The following is a 16027-nucleotide window of genomic DNA, read 5'->3' as shown; positions in this document are numbered from 1 at the left end:
TTAGGTCCCACGTGTGATCATCCTGTTATTGTTCAGGGCCCCAGGTAGTCAGCCTGTTATTCTACTGGAAACTATTAAAAGGTGGCTTCTAATGGGACAGACACGCATACAAGACTGAGAGTGCAAATAGAAACCACAAAACATACTGTAATGTAGGGCCTACATTTGTAAAACAGACCCTTAGGCTAGGTTCACATTAGTGAGGGAATGCACACCTTCTCGTACCGCAAAAAAAAAAAAAATGATCCAGTTTAAGAGATGCGTGGGGCTACCATTAATCCCAATGGCATCCCCATGCACTGCGAACCGCACACTGAACTATGCAGTTTCCCAGTGGCTGCATCTTCTGAAAAGGAGCAAGGACCCTTTCCCTGCATTTTCAGTGGGTACAGCAGCCCATTCAAATGGATGTGAACCAGGGCTTATGGCCTATTCTACACAGCCAGCTACACGTGGTACACAAAATGCCTTATCATAGCATTTTTTACCATCAATATGAAAAACAGTTTTTCACTAGAAACACCAGATAGTTATAGGACTTGGAATACTGAAAGGTACATGTCCTTTAATGACTCTGCAGGCAGACCTAAAAATTGTAAACTGCAAAAAGGGGCATACTGATAGTATCAACAGGAAGGAAATTGGGAATGGATGGAAAACAGAAAACTGGGGGTTATAAAAAAATCTGCATTGAGCAACGTACTACTGACAGTTAAAAAAATAGATTTTACCTGAACACATGCGGTAATGAAAGTGAAGAAAAAACCTTTAAAGCTTAATAAATGCGCTGTGATCAGGAGCAAGGGGCTAATACATACACAGGACTGCAAGAAATAAAGCGTTAACATAATTTTACACCTAGAAAAATTGCACTCCGGGTAAATTATCACCTAATTTTCGGTTCATTTTCCAGGCCCTCGTTAACACGCAACAATTTAAAAGTCCTGATTTCCTTAATTACAAATAATGGTTTTATTTTTAGGCGTGTTGTGCTGTACAGTAGCACCTATCCCATTCAGCAGGTTTGTTTGTATTTGTGTACACATGTAACAGGAGGAAACACTGGATAGAAAGGTAAGGCGATCCTCAACATATGTGTTTGCCGCTGACAGGCAGAGCCTGGAATGGCACAGATGTTGCCTGGCTCAGCAGGTGTAACAATGCGGTGTCTCAGCGCCAACGCACAACACTACGACAGCAACACACCTAATATCTAAAGGTGACACCAAGTCGCAAAAATTAGAAAAGCCGTTTTCAACAACACACATTCTACAGCAAAATCTGCAAAAAAATATAACACTCAGAAAGGAATGGTTTAACTAAAAAGCAGATTACAAAATTAAAGTGTAGGGCAAGTGTAGGGTAGCGTGGCCCATGCAGGGCAAAGCAGCAGGCTCACTTAACTGTTGCCGTCCCCACCTTCCTTACACTCACCCCATGCTCCATATGGCCATTGGAAATGAAGAGAAATGCCAGATACTCCCAGAAATGCAGAACATAACTCACTCCCCTTCCTTTCAAAACAAAATGTCGGGTACCCATGCAGCCAATCATCAACCCCAGCAATGCCTTGTCAGGAGGAGGGAGGAAGAGTTTCTTCATCTCTTCATCCCTCAGGTGAAGGGGGTGGCAGGGCAAAAACAAACTAAGGGGCCTCATGGAGAGAATTCATTACACTTTACTGGACAAGATGCACTTATTTGATAGAAAATGGGAAATTTGGAAGACTCATAGGCATTTATTACATGATTAACCACTTCCAGTCCGGACACTTTTACCCCCTTCCTGTCTGGACACTTTTACCCCCTTCCTGTCCGGACACTTTTACCCCCTTCCTGTCTGGACACTTTTACCCCCTTCCTGTCCTGGCACTTTTACCCCCTTCCTGTCTGGACACTTTTATCCCCTTCTGGTCCAGACACTTTTACCCCCTTCCTGTCCGGACACTTTTCCCCCCTTCCTGTCCGGACACTTTTACCCCCTTCCGGTCCGGACACTTTTACCCCCTTCCGGTCCGGACACTTTTACCCACTTCCTGTCCGGACACTTTCACCCCCTTCCGGTCCGGACACTTTTACCCCCTTCCAGTCCGGACACTTTTACCCCCTTCCTGTCTGGACACTTTTACCCCCTTCCTTTCCGGACACTTTTAACCCCTTCCTGTCTGCACACTTTTACCCCCTTCCTGTCTGGACACTTTTACCCCCTTCCGGTCCGGACACTTTTACCCCCTTCCAGTTCGGACACTTTTACCCCCTTCCTGTCCGGACACTTTTACCCCCTTCCGGTCCGGACACTTTTACCCCCTTCCGGTCCGGACACTTTTACCCCCTTCCTGTCTGGACACTTTTACCCCCTTCCTGTCTGGAAACTTTTACCCCCTTCCTTTCCGGACACTTTTACCCCCTTCCTGTCTGGACACTTTTACCCCCTTCCGGTCCGGACACTTTTACCCACTTCTTGTTCGGACACTTTTACCCCCTTCCTGTCTGGACACTTTTACCCCCTTCCTGTCCGGACCCTTTTGCCCCCTTCCAGTCCGGACACTTTTACCCCCTTCCTGTCCAGGGCAATTTTCAGCTTTCAGCACTATCACACTTTAAATGACAATTGCGCGGTCATGCAACACTGTACCCATATGAATTTTTTACCATTTTTTTGAGACAGATAAAACTTTATTTTGGTGGTATTTATTCACCGCTGGGATTTTTATTTTTTTTGCTATGTAAATTAAAAGGTTTTTCTTATACAAATTTTGCAAATAAATAATATTTCATCATAAATCCTGGCCAGAATTTATTCCGTTATCTTTTTAGCAAAAAAAAAAAAAAGCCAAATTAGTTTTTAACCAAAAATTTAAATTTTTAAACATTTTTTTTTACATTTTTATTTTATTTTTTATATTATTATTTATTTTTTTTACATATTGTTACCCTAGCAGTACAGTGTCACCATGGTGACACTGTACTATTTGTGGGGGGTGATGAAGATTTTTTTTTTTTTTTACACTGATTGCTTTTACACCCATATAGGATGTAAAAGCAATCATTTCTCCTCTCTGTGTGCATTCTTGCAGCCATTGAGAACTACTGAGTGAGCTGTGATTGGTCACAGCTTGTCACATGGTACAAGGCTGTTGTGAATAGCCTTGTACCATGTGACCTCTGTGATCATTCACAGATTTCACACGCAGTAAGCAATGATGTCAGAAGTGACATCTTGCTTACTACTTTGCATGTGGTCACTGATTGGCCAATCAGCGATCACATGATTGGGACCTCGTACAGATCGGTGTACACATCGGTCCAATGATCGGTGTTTCACCGTGTCCAGAGGACACAGCGGGCCCCGGATTGCGGTGCTGCACGCTCCCAGGGTGTGGGAAGGCCGTTTATAAAAGGCCACCCGACCCTGCAGTGCCACCGTCCGGCCGTTTATATACAACGTTTATATAGAACGGGAGGTGGTCAAGAAACACCCATGTTTGGATAGATTGAGTTACTCTGTCAGTAGCTGAATAATTCTATATACATTTCTATTTATATTGCTCATGTACTTAAGTTCTTTATTCTTTTTCTCTTTACCTTACATGATTGTACTTTCTGACATGCACATTTCAGTTGTGCCTTGTTTCTGTTTTTATATACTGTTTGAAGCTGTAATGCTATTTTACAGTCTATTTCAAAAATAAATCGTTTGTAAACAAAAAAAAAACAAACTAAGGGGCTGGCATTTCAATGATCCTGTTGATTTACCCTGTTTCTATTGTAAATCAACTACAGGGCATAAGCATCATGCACTCTCTAGTGTATTTGCCATTGTAACATATGGAGAATTCACAGCTGGGGACCCTAGCAGCTCCGATGGAAAGCTAAGGCTCACCTTTTAGTCTGTTATGACTATGCTTGTGGTGAGAGGTGTCCTCTAAAAAAGGAACCTCACCAGAAAAAAGCAGACAAATATGTTTTCGGTAACATTGCAATATAAAATACCACAGCTGCTGGAAGTGACTTAAAGTGGAACTTCACCCAAAAGAGGAAGCTCCGCTCTTCCTCCTCCTCCTTCCCCCTTCCTCCTTTACCAATAGCCACCCGGCCAATAGCCGTTTGGCGGCCAGCAAAATGCTGTAGATTTCGTGCTTGCAGAGCCGCGCAGCGGCGCAATCTGTCACCGGCCATGTGCCTTGGACACGGCCGATGACAGATCTGAGTACCGGCCCCCGTTGCCAATACCATGTGACCTGCTGTGACCAATCGCAGCAGGTCGCATGACAGTTGTATACAATGGAAGGCTTCATTCATGCCATCCATTGTATACTAGTGTCTATCTGTGAATGGTCACAGCGATCACATGCACATGTCATGTGATTAGCTGTGACCAAATCACAGCTAAGCACACAAAAAAGACCCTGAATGAATCGATGTCATTCAGGTAAATGCTTGCTTATAGCAAAGTAATTCTTTGCTATAAGCAAATTGTGTAAAAAAAAAAATACTGATTACTTCCCCAAAGTAGTACAATGTTACTGTGGTAACATTGTACTACTTTGGTCATAGTGAAATATGAAAAACAAATCTTAAAAAAAAGAAAAAAAATATAATAAAAAATTTAAAATAATAAAAAAAAATTTAAAAAATAAAAAAAAAATATATTTTTTTTTCATACTGTCACCAGTCAGTGTCCCTGATCACCGCCATGCCAGTTATATGATGACGCTGTACTGCACTGGTGACAGTTTGTAAAAAAAAATAGTGAAACTAATTTGTTTAATTTTTTAATTTCCCGAAAAATTATGACAAAAAAAATACAACTTCAAAAAACTTGCCATTCCTCTTATGAAGTACGTCGGACTGTCTACTCTGCAAAAAGGGGTCATTTGGGGGATATCTGTACTATTCTGACATTCTTGGACCTCAAAAAATTAGATTGGCTGTCAGTACTTCAGGATTGATCAATATTCAGATCTATACCATAGTTTGTGAACTCTATAACTTTCCTAAAACTAAAAAATACATCCTAATTTGGGTTATTTTCACCAAAGACATGTAGTAGAATACATCTCGGCCGAAATTTATGAAGAACAATTATTTATTTGCAAACTTTTATAACAGAAACAAAGAAAAATTCCTTCCTGATCCCCCGAGAGGCAATTGGATATTCCCTGGATCAACTTTACCTATAAATGTTATATCCAGTTATATTCTGTGTATCTAGGAAAGAATCCAGGACTTTTTTAAAGCAATCCACTGAGCTGGCCAGAACCAACTCTTGAGGGAGTCTATTCCACATTTTCACAGCTCTCACTGTGAAGAAACCTTTCTGTTTTTGGAGATTAAATTTCTTTTCCTCCAGATGTAAAGAGTGCCCCCTTGTCCTCTGTGATGATCTCAAGGTGAATAACTCTACACAAAATTCACTATATAAACCACTGAGGTATTTATACATGGAGATCATATCCCCCTTATGTATTATACATGGTGATCATATCCCCCCTTATGTATTATACATGGAGATCATATCCCCCCTTATGTATTATACATGGAGATCATATCCCCCTTATGTATTATACATGGAGATCATATCCCCCCTTATGTATTATACATGTTGATCATATCCCCCCTTATGTATTATACATGTTGATCATATCCCCCCTTATGTATTATACATGGTGATCATATCCCCCCTTATGTATTATACATGGAGATCATATCCCCCCCCCTTATGTATTATACATGGAGATCATATCCCCCTTATGTATTATACATGGAGATCATATCCCCCCTTATGTATTATACATGGAGATCATATCCCCCCTTATGTATTATACATGGAGATCATATCCCCCCTTATGTATTATACATGGAGATCATATCCCCCCTTATGTATTATACATGGAGATAATATCCCCCCTTATGTATTATACATGGAGATCATATCCCCCCTTATGTATTATACATGGAGATCATATCCCGCTTATGTATTTATACATGGAGATCATATCCCCCCTTATGTATTATACATGGTGATCATACCCCCTTATGTATTATACATGGAGATCATATCCCCCCTTATGTATTATACATGGAGATCATATCCCCCCTTATGTATTATACATGGAGATCATATCCCCCCTTATGTATTATACATGGAGATCATATCCCGCTTATGTATTTATACATGGAGATCATATCCCCCTTATGTATTATACATGGAGAGCATATCCCCCCTTATGTATTATACATGCTGCTGGCAATGCCAAGTGGTTTTGGCACTGGAACTATGAAGGCATTATCAGATGGGAGGTCAGTTTGCCACAGCTCAAAGAACCCCTGACAACATCTGAAGGAGCCATTTGGTTTCATGGAACCCTGCTTTATAATCGCTGAGCTAGAACATTACATGATAACAAGATGCAATATAGAAGAACACAAACTCTACTTAATGAGTTAAAAAAGCAAATATTGGCATATATACAGTAGTATTTACCAAATATGACCACTGTAAATGTCCCTCTGGCCCTTACTCAGCTACTGGCCCTTACACTGCACCAATTTTATTCTCTGACCATCTCTATTTTATAATCTGGTTAAAATTATTTCTGAAATTAAAAGTCACTGTGCAGCACATATCAGAGTGACTGTGTTGGGCTGGTATACTGTGAAAAAACTCCACAAGGCATTGCCCATAGGATCAAAAAATAGTAGCACTGACCTAGGGCCTCCTTCAGGCCTGGCCAAGATGCAATTGTTCGGACATCACCTAATACCAACCAATAAATGATTACATTTATACTAATTGCAATGATACGTCGATGCCTGCTTTGACTGTCTGGGTACAATATAAACCCTGATATTGGACTGGTTATTTAGCATTATATCATGGCGTGTCCTACAACCTTCTGAGGTCTAACCACAAAATGTTACAAGATTACTGATTAGCAGCACAAAAACGAACAATCCCTGGAACTTACTCGGTAATCTTGAGTTTACAAACGGTGGCGAGAGATTGTCGTGTGAAGTCAGGTCCCTGCTTGCCATGTGTTCATAATGAGATCCTTCCCCGTAGTTATGCTGATAAAAATAAAAAGAGGGAGAGATCAGCAATGGTTCCCTATTTCCAGTAAAATGTATCATGCACAAGATTAAACACATTATAGGAGACACATGGAAGGCTGGACAAATCCCAAGAATAAGGAAAGCCAATAACCTAAAAAATACATAACACCACCAACATTTTGAAGAATTATTCCCAGTTTCTTAATATGATTGACTAGTAACAACATTGGACTGAATAGCTCTTGAATGAAGAATGGATTTGTCCATTTTTTTTTACATAAATTATAATGGAAACATGCAGGTAAGGGCTCCTATACAAAAATAAAGGCATGCACACAAATACATCTATAAACATACAACCATATCAGTAAAAGTATCCCGCACCTACATACAGAGGACATTATGGCAGCTGAAGTTGAATGCAGATCTCAACTATTCCCGTAAAACTCAAGCTTGGCCCCTTCTCCCAAAACTCCTGATCATTGTTTAACAGGATATGGGGCCCCACTCACCAATAGTCAGATGTAATAAGTGTAAAGGGGTGGATCCAAGATGGGTTTTTACAGGAAAAAATGCAGATTTTTGTACTTCTGCTGCCTCTATTTTGGGTCCTATGGTCATTTAATGGACATGTAATTGTTAGTAAAGGTAACCTCTGCCATATACTGTATGCATTTTAAAATACCAGACCTCATAAAATAAAACCACAATTCCAAAAAAGGTTAGGATGCTGTGTAAAATCTACATAAAAACGCCATATGTGCTATGATTTGCAAATCTTAAAACCCATATTTATTCACAATAGAAAACGAAAAAGTAAGTAAGTGGTACGAACAAGCAAGAGCTGGAAGAACATTTTGCAGCTAATTAGGTTAATTGGCAACAGGACAGTAACATGACTGGGTATAAAAAGAGTGTCTTATGCCCCGTACATACGAAGGGAATATCGGACGAACGATCGGCCGTTTTTTTTCGCCTGCTAGTCTCACATCGAAAGTGAAAAGGTTACTAAAGATACGAAAAGTCTCCTATGAAAGAAAAGAATTTAGAAAGTGATGTCATGTATTGCGTTGTATTTGTATTGTATTTTCAGACGACTACTGTACTGATTAACCCCTTTGCACCAGCCGCACACAAATGTGCGGCCGCCCGGCGTCTGGGCCTAGACGCCGAGCGGCCGCACATTTGCGTCCATGCAACTAAATACATATCTGCTGAGAGCGCGTGCCCTGCGCGCTCCCGGCACACATGTGTGGTACTCACGGAAAGGTCCCGGTCCGCTCTTTCGATCGGGACCTTTCCCGATCATGTGACCGCCGTGACGCGTCATCACGGTGGTCACATGATTCCTAAACCATGCCCCAACCGCCCCGCCTCCCGGCGTCTGAATCTCTTAAAGGGCTGGGAGGCATCGGCGGGAAGGGGTTAAACAAAAATCGTATGATCTGGTATCGTACGAGAAAAATTTTTGCGCTTGTCCCTTCAGATATTGTCATACGAATTGTCGTGATCGGCACTCGAAAGCTATGTACAAACGACCCGATTATCGGACAATCGGTCCTCGTATGAAAATGTTCGTACGATTTTCTTATAGTGTGTACTTTTTAGATAGTCAGAGGGGTTGATTTTTTTGTCAAAGTTTAATTTGAACAAGCTGAAGTTAGAAGCTGATTACAATACAATGCTGCACCAGATTTTGCACTCTCCAGTTTTAGTAAATCAACCCCAGAATGTCTCAGAAGTAAAGATAGGCAAAGGTTCACCAATCCAAAAAGCGGTATCTAAACATTGTCCAACAATTTCAGAATAATATTCCTCAATGTAAAATTGCAAACAGTTTAAATACATATCATCATCTACAATACATAATATCATTAAAAATTTTCAAGAATCTGGAGAAATCTGTGCACAAGGGACAAGCCCAAAATGCAATACTGGATGCCCATGATATTTGGGCCCTCAGACGGCACTACAGTAAAAACAGGTATTGATGTATATGCAGAGGTAATGTTAACTGAAAAACACTTGGTACAATAATTAGAAAAATGTCTTCTTAATGGTCATCGAGTAGAACTAAACTCTCCCAATCAACATTACCAAATTTTAATACTTTTGCTTCTAGCCGTAGTAAATTCATAGGAAGATATAGAATATTTGCTTGTTTTAAACTTTTTTTTAAATTATTTTTTCAGTTGCTTCCTGGTTTCTGGCCTAGGCTAAAATGATGTCATACATCCCAGAAGTTTTTTCATCAGGAGGAGGATAGGAGGGGCTTTCTCAGCTAGGCACACTGTCCTGCCTGCATGCCTGAGCAAAGGGCTGATGAATTTCAGGAAGTAAATGCCACAAAACTAATCTGCCCTTTCTCAAGCCAGTTGTAGCTTGAAATGCTAGGTTTTTCAGAGTGATTTCTCAACAAAATAAAGCATGGAGACATGGACAGATTGGTGATTTTTCATATTAAAAAATGAATTCAATTGCATTTTCTGCATGCAGTGCTCAGTTTAGTTCCACTTTGATAAAAGTGGTAAATGGGAAGTTTGCAGAATTAGGAAAAGTCAAAGTCCACTTATACCAACTGTTTCGATCTCTAAATCTACTAGTCACGTGGTTTTCTCTGAAGGTATCCTCTGCTTAAATGTTATTTAAATTATAGACGAAATTAAAACTGTTATTCTTTTATGACAGTTTGGTAACTACTGGGGAAAATTAAAGAAGACATCTGCGAGCAGCAACTACAGCCTATGGATGTCTCTCAGGACAAGTTTTGTTTAAAATGTGCTTTTAGCTTTTTGCAGCAGGTGCCGTTTTGTGAGATTCTTACACTGCAGATCCTCATGTACAACTTCCTCTCCAGCAAGGAAAACCAAATCTCTAGAGAATAGCAGTCAGAGGCAAAGGTGCTTAGATAATCTCACACTAAAGATATAAAGCTATGAGGCTCATGGTATGGGAACTGCACTGATATTTTACAAAGAATTTCTAAATGTTCCCTATAAGATATCAAATCTTCACTTTTAGAGTTCATATCCGTTTTAAATGAGAGGAGAGAATAGCAGCTTGAAGTAGTGTTTTTTCTGTTTGCTTCCAGCAACTAAACAAAGTGGTGGGAAAACTGGTGGGACTTGCTTTAAAGAAAAACTGTTGGTTTGCTCTGCATGGGCACAGCAAAGATTCACATTTATGCTGCTTCCATGGGACAGAATGTTTAGAACAAGTGAAAACATCTCTAAGTGTGATAAAAGCCACTTCTGATGTCATAAGCACATGTGATTTGTCCTTAGGGTTGTCCTAAACAGACCAATCCTTTACAAAAAATGCTGGAGCACCCTAACAAAATGTTTTCGGCCAACCAAAGTCTGTTATTTGTGAGCAAACTTCAAGGAAAGAGGGTGAAATTATAGGGAGTCTGAAGAGACTACGTGCAACATCCCCAGCTGTACCTAGTACACTGTGCAAGGTTTTTATGTTTTTTCAGGATGTTGCTTGGTGTCAGGCTTGGGATCTGCTAGACAGAAGTTTTTAGTCTACTCGGGAGGTAGCCAGCCATCTTTCTCAGTATTGACACCTTATTTCCGAGGAGCATGGGGATGAGTCAGCCAATGCTGTTACACAATTGGATTGCAGAGGATATATTTTAATGGACTTTGTTAGGGATCACCGATAATATCATTTCATCTCTTACAAACATTTATGGTTTGTGTTGACCTTGTTTTTTGTATTAGGCATGAAATAAGTGACTTTTAACCAAATCTGACTATCTGGCTAATTTTGTATGTATTGTATCTGTGTTGATGTTTGGGCTGCTATTGGAGTAGATCTATTACTAAAGCTACAGTACATTCACACTTCTATACGTAATGCATTCCGGTGTGTTTTCTATTTCCATTCATCTCTATAAAAGGTGCATTTTGATGGAAACCAAAGCAAGCATTTACTTTGTGCACCACACCAAAATGCAGCCTAATTATTGTGTCACGCTGTTTTTACAGCAATTTCTCGCTAAGGAAAACAGGAATTTTGACAGTAAAAAGGATATTAAGGGGCACAGGGGTGGTGTAAGTCATATACAACTGTTTATGCAGCTGCTTAAAAGAGATTGGACACTGGCAAACAAAGGTGTTAGTCAGCTAAAAATACCCCCCCCCCCATCATGCTCCAGTTTTGTGGAAAAGCAATAGTAGGAGTAGGTCATAAAGGCTTAGGGGTGGCACCTATCCTTAGATGAACTCCAAGAAATTTAATTTATGGCAAGTCAAAAATCCCATTCATTAAGGAACACAGGGTTTATGTAAATCATGAACTGGGCTGTCAAAAAGCAATTCAACTAAGGGTTAGGCAGCATAGCAACAAAATGCTAACAAGCACAAGAAAACAACAAAGATGGAATTGGAATAATGATGGAGTTAGAAGACGTTTACAGAGCTGCCTAAAGAACCTTATGTTCAAAACTAGCATTAGATGAGGCCTGGACATGCACCTTGTATAACTTAATGAACATTTGAACAGAAGACAAGGTGGAAACCTGGCAAAGAATGATGATGAAAAGTCCATATCCAATCACTAACTGAACTAGTGGAGTGAACTTTGACAGGAAATGACAGAATCATGTCCTTAAGATATAGGCTTGGATGATGAGGTGCCTAATCCACCTTAACACAGTAGAATGAGAATCAGGCCACCCTTATGACGACCCTTAGGAATGATAAAAAGAGAATCAGTAAGTCTAAATGGAGCAGTAGTCCAGAGAAAAACAACATGTACCACATCAAAACAATGGAGGGAAATTTTCCATGGATGAACTGGGGCAAAACAGATTGGTAAAGGTGAAAGGACCATGAAGAGGAAAGAGGCATTAGGCCTCAAGACAACATTGGCTTTGCATAAAACTAGAAAGGATTCTTTGAGTGATAAGGCTGCTGATTCAGAAACTCATCTTGCAGAGATAATAGCTACATGAAAGGCTACCTTTGAGGGGGCGTAGACAGAGGAATATTTCTGATAGGTCCAAAGGGCATTTTCTGAAAAATTGTCAGAAAGAGGTTGAGAATCCCTTGGGTCATAGGCCAAGGAACTAATACAGGAGGAACTATGTAAGTAACACGTACTCTTTCACTATGGAGAGAGATTCAAGTGGTCTTTGATACATCAAGCCCACTAGGACCTAGATTTGACCACTGATGGTACTTATGACCAGATGTTGATGTTGGACAGACTACAGAAAGATCAGGATCCTCCCAACAAAGTATTTTCAGGGATAGAATATCCATGCTTTTCAAATGCAATGATACACTCTGCCAATAGTGGATTTCCTAGCTTTCAAATGGTAGGGAAAGCAAAATTGGGCAAGCCTCTATCTTTTAAAGTGGATCTAAAGGTATTAATACTCACCTGCCCATCATTGGGGTTGGTCTTCGGGCCTTTTCACTGACCGGCGCAGGATGGCATCACCCCTGCGTATGCACAAAAAAATAGTCTTCCTGGCACTCAGGGGCCATCACGGCGCTGTAAGCATCTCAGTTTACATTGCTGGAGAAGACAGTGAACAAGCAGGTGGGGACATTTTATTGCAGAAGAGACATTGCATGTCTTTTCTGCAACAAAAGCCTCCCTACTACAGTTTTTTCATGTGGAACTTTAGTTCCGCTTTAAGACCACAATCTGACTGTTAAAGCCAGCAACTGTGAAGCACGGTGGTAAAACTGGTCCTTGGGATAGTAGATCTGTTAGTACACAGAGCGTCCACGAGGAGTCTGAAGAGGTTCGAGTACCACATATGCCTGGGTGCAATTCCCTCTCTCTCAAGTCTGCTGACTAGCAGCTTTGTTTGCAAGTATCCAATCTCTTTTAAGCAGCCGTAAAACCAATTGTATATAATTTTCATCAGCCCTGTGTCCCCTAATGAATGACTATGAAATCAAAATTATTTTCTATGGAATTCCTTACTTGCTAATTTTACATATATTTGTATCTCAGTAACTTAGCTGAGTTGTTTATTGCTGTCTGTGTCCCTGCTGGAGAGATTCACTCCCATTATTGGTCCTGTTGACAATTGTCTTTAGCACAGTAAGAGGTTTGTGAAGCATTTCATATCACCAACATGTGACAATCACTTTGCATTCACAGCTACAGCTTTACTAGACATTTCTATAGAAAAGTGATTTGTTGCATCAAAAACTAAGGTATTCATGTAGAAGTATGACCTGTAGCTGGAAAAAACTGCTTCTTAGTTTTAAAAAAAAAATGCCAATGACTAAAGCGACTATGGGGGTTATTTACTAAACTGGAGAGTGCAAAATCTGGTGCAACTCTGCATAGAAACCAATCAGATTCCAGATTTTATTGCTGAAGCTTATTTGATTAAAGTTAGAAGCTGATTGGTTACCATGAACAGCTACACCAGTTTTAGTAAATCCCCCCTATGTATCTAGCTACAAATTGCTGTTAATGACTGGCATTAGTGATTTGTAGCAGGAATTAATCCCCAGTGTGACATGGCCTTAGCAGTGAAATTTCAATTCCTGAAAAGCTGCTTGAGCAGTATGTGGCATTTCACTCAAGTTGCCATTGTTTGCATAATGTAGGTTAGGTTATGAATCCCTCCTCCAACATGAGTACACTGCAGACCTCTGCTCATTAAGGGTAAGGCCCCTTTTACATTGATGGTCTGATTGTCCGCTGGCACCTACAGGCATCAACAGCGAGGCTCTTTCTGTCCATACACCATACATCAGCATCAGAGGTTGGTCATCAGCTCTGAGGAAAGGGATTCGTCCCCAAAACGCGTCAGCCATTTGACCGCACTGACAGTGAGAACACCTTGCCCGCCGTTGTGGCCATTGTCATTTTTCTATGCTTTTTAGATACATGCTTCGTCTGTGAGTATGTTTTTATTATTTCATTCCTACAATAAACCTTGGATAATGCACTAGGTGAGTGCGCCACCTGTTTTCTCTCTTTCCAGTGGCTGATTTCCCTGTCTGAGGAGGGCTGCACCCCTGGAACATTTCCTTTGGTTGTCGCTGTCCTGGCACCCTTGGCTTCCCTTTTGACTGTGCATATCCTGAGGCGCTGGAGAGTACATACGATATCCGGCATCCAAGTAGATCCTGTACGCTACAAACTGACAGATGGGTGTCTGCTCCTCATCCGCCCGGTGGTTGGATCGGATGACAGTTGAATGGAAATGGACAGGCAGCCCGTTTCCATCTGATGCCCCATAGAGAACAGTGAGCTGTGTCTGTGTCCGCTCTGCATAGCGGAGCTGACACAGACCTGTTATCTGCCTGTTCAATGGAGATCAGCAGAGTTTTTCTGTCTGTTTCCCTTCACTCCCTGTGCCAGAGAAACAATAAGAAGTAAGAGAAGATTTCAACAAATGAAGGAACTGCCCTCCAAAGCCGCCCATACATGGGTGATTTCTTTTTTTTTTTTCGTTTCAACACGCTTCCCAATTCACCCATCCACACATTTGAAGTGGATGGGGAAATCTTCTAACAGTGGGAGACTCCCCTGCTGTCAGAATACGCAGGTCAGCACTGCAGACTATTGCCTGCGGCACTGATCTAACGGATTTTATAGTAGGTGAACAGAAGTCAAATGGTAGATTGAATTCTGTTTAACCATAGTGGCCACACATAGAATGAAATTCTGCTAATCCCTTCTGAACCAGCTGAATTTTGATCCACATTTGGCCAGATGTTTTTTTTTACAAAAACAAGTTTACACATTGGAAAAATTCTCATCAACTTCTGTTCCGGTGACAACTAAGAAGATGTTGGGCTTCCTACCACTTACTCTAACAGAGACAATTGTCAAGACAATTGTTAGCAGGACCAACAGACAGAGTTAACCTCCACAACAGAGACACAAACAGCAATAAAAAATAGACATGGATTAAGCCCTTTCATACTCTATCCAAAAGTAAAGAAAAAAGCTTTGACTTTACATACACTTTAGGGAAGGACTTGAAATTTCCACTCACCTGCTCACCAATGGCGAGTGGAAATTATGGTGGGGGCAAGTGTGTCCCCTAGGGCCGTCTTGCTGAGCAAGCTCGGAGCTCAGGTCAGACCTGTCATTGGCACTGGGAGCCGTCAGACTGCTCAAGAGCTGAGCGCAGTGAAAGCAAAGCAAGGAGTGTGTGCTGTGCTCTCTGCCTCCCCCTAGAGTGCAGTACCTGGTTCTGTGAGTGAACAACAAAGTACTGCAACTTTATAGGGGGGGGGGGTACATATGTGTGTGTTTGTGTGTGTCTGTGTATGCATGTACATTTGTCTGTGTGTATGTACATGTGTGTATCTGTACATGTGTCTGTGTGTATGTACATGTATGTGTACATGTGTGTTTGTGTGTATGTACGTACATGTGTCTGTGTGTGTATGTACATGTGTCTGTATGTACATGTGTCTGTGTGTGTATTTCTGTGTATGTACATGTATCTGTGTGTATGCGTGTCTGTACGTGCCTGTGTGTGTGTACATGTGTCTCTGTGCGTGTGTGTACATGTTTCTGTGTGTGTATGTATATGTCTGTGTGTGTGTACATGTGTCTCTGTGCGTGTGTGTACATGTTTCTGTGTGTGTATATGTGTATGTATGTACATGTCTGTGTGTGTGTACATGTTTCTGTGTGTGTGTGTGTGTGTGTGTGTGTATGTATGTACATGTCTGTGTGTGTGTACATGTTTCTGTGTGTATGTATATATGTACATGTCTGTGTGTGTGTGTACAGGCGTCTGTGTGTGTATATATATGTACATGTCTGTGTGTGTGTACAGGTGTCTCTGTGTGTGTTTGTTGGTGGCGAGTAACTCTAAGGCCTGGCTAGTAGCTCAGGACTTGAAATTTTAAGCCCTGCTTTAGGGAGTCCAACCAATGTTTAAGCAGGACCAAAAAACACCAAAGCTTGAATGAACAACCAAAATTTGATCCAACCCACTACAAGCTCAAAGGACATCTCAAAAGATTTGC

At 40.9% G+C, this 16027-nt stretch overlaps 1 protein-coding gene across 12 annotated transcripts in view; it reads right to left on the bottom strand.

Moving 5' to 3' along the window:
• Positions 1 to 16027, bottom strand: part of TCF4 (transcription factor 4) — a 701501-nt gene that overhangs the window by 489211 nt on the left and 196263 nt on the right. For all 12 annotated transcript variants that reach the window (XM_089690079.1, XM_089690075.1, XM_089690078.1 and 9 more), the window contains one exon: positions 6971 to 7070. In XM_089690079.1, coding sequence (XP_089546205.1) covers positions 6971 to 7070 — 100 coding nt within the window. The remainder of the gene's footprint in view (positions 1 to 6970; positions 7071 to 16027) is intronic.

Source organism: Staurois parvus, unplaced genomic scaffold, assembly GCF_062004578.1.
Source record: "Staurois parvus isolate SC_StPar_1 unplaced genomic scaffold, SC_StPar_1.0 ptg000513l, whole genome shotgun sequence".
Classification (NCBI taxonomy): Eukaryota; Metazoa; Chordata; class Amphibia; order Anura; family Ranidae; genus Staurois; species Staurois parvus.
Note: the sequence above shows the minus strand (reverse complement) of the source record. Positions and strands in the feature narration are given on the sequence as shown.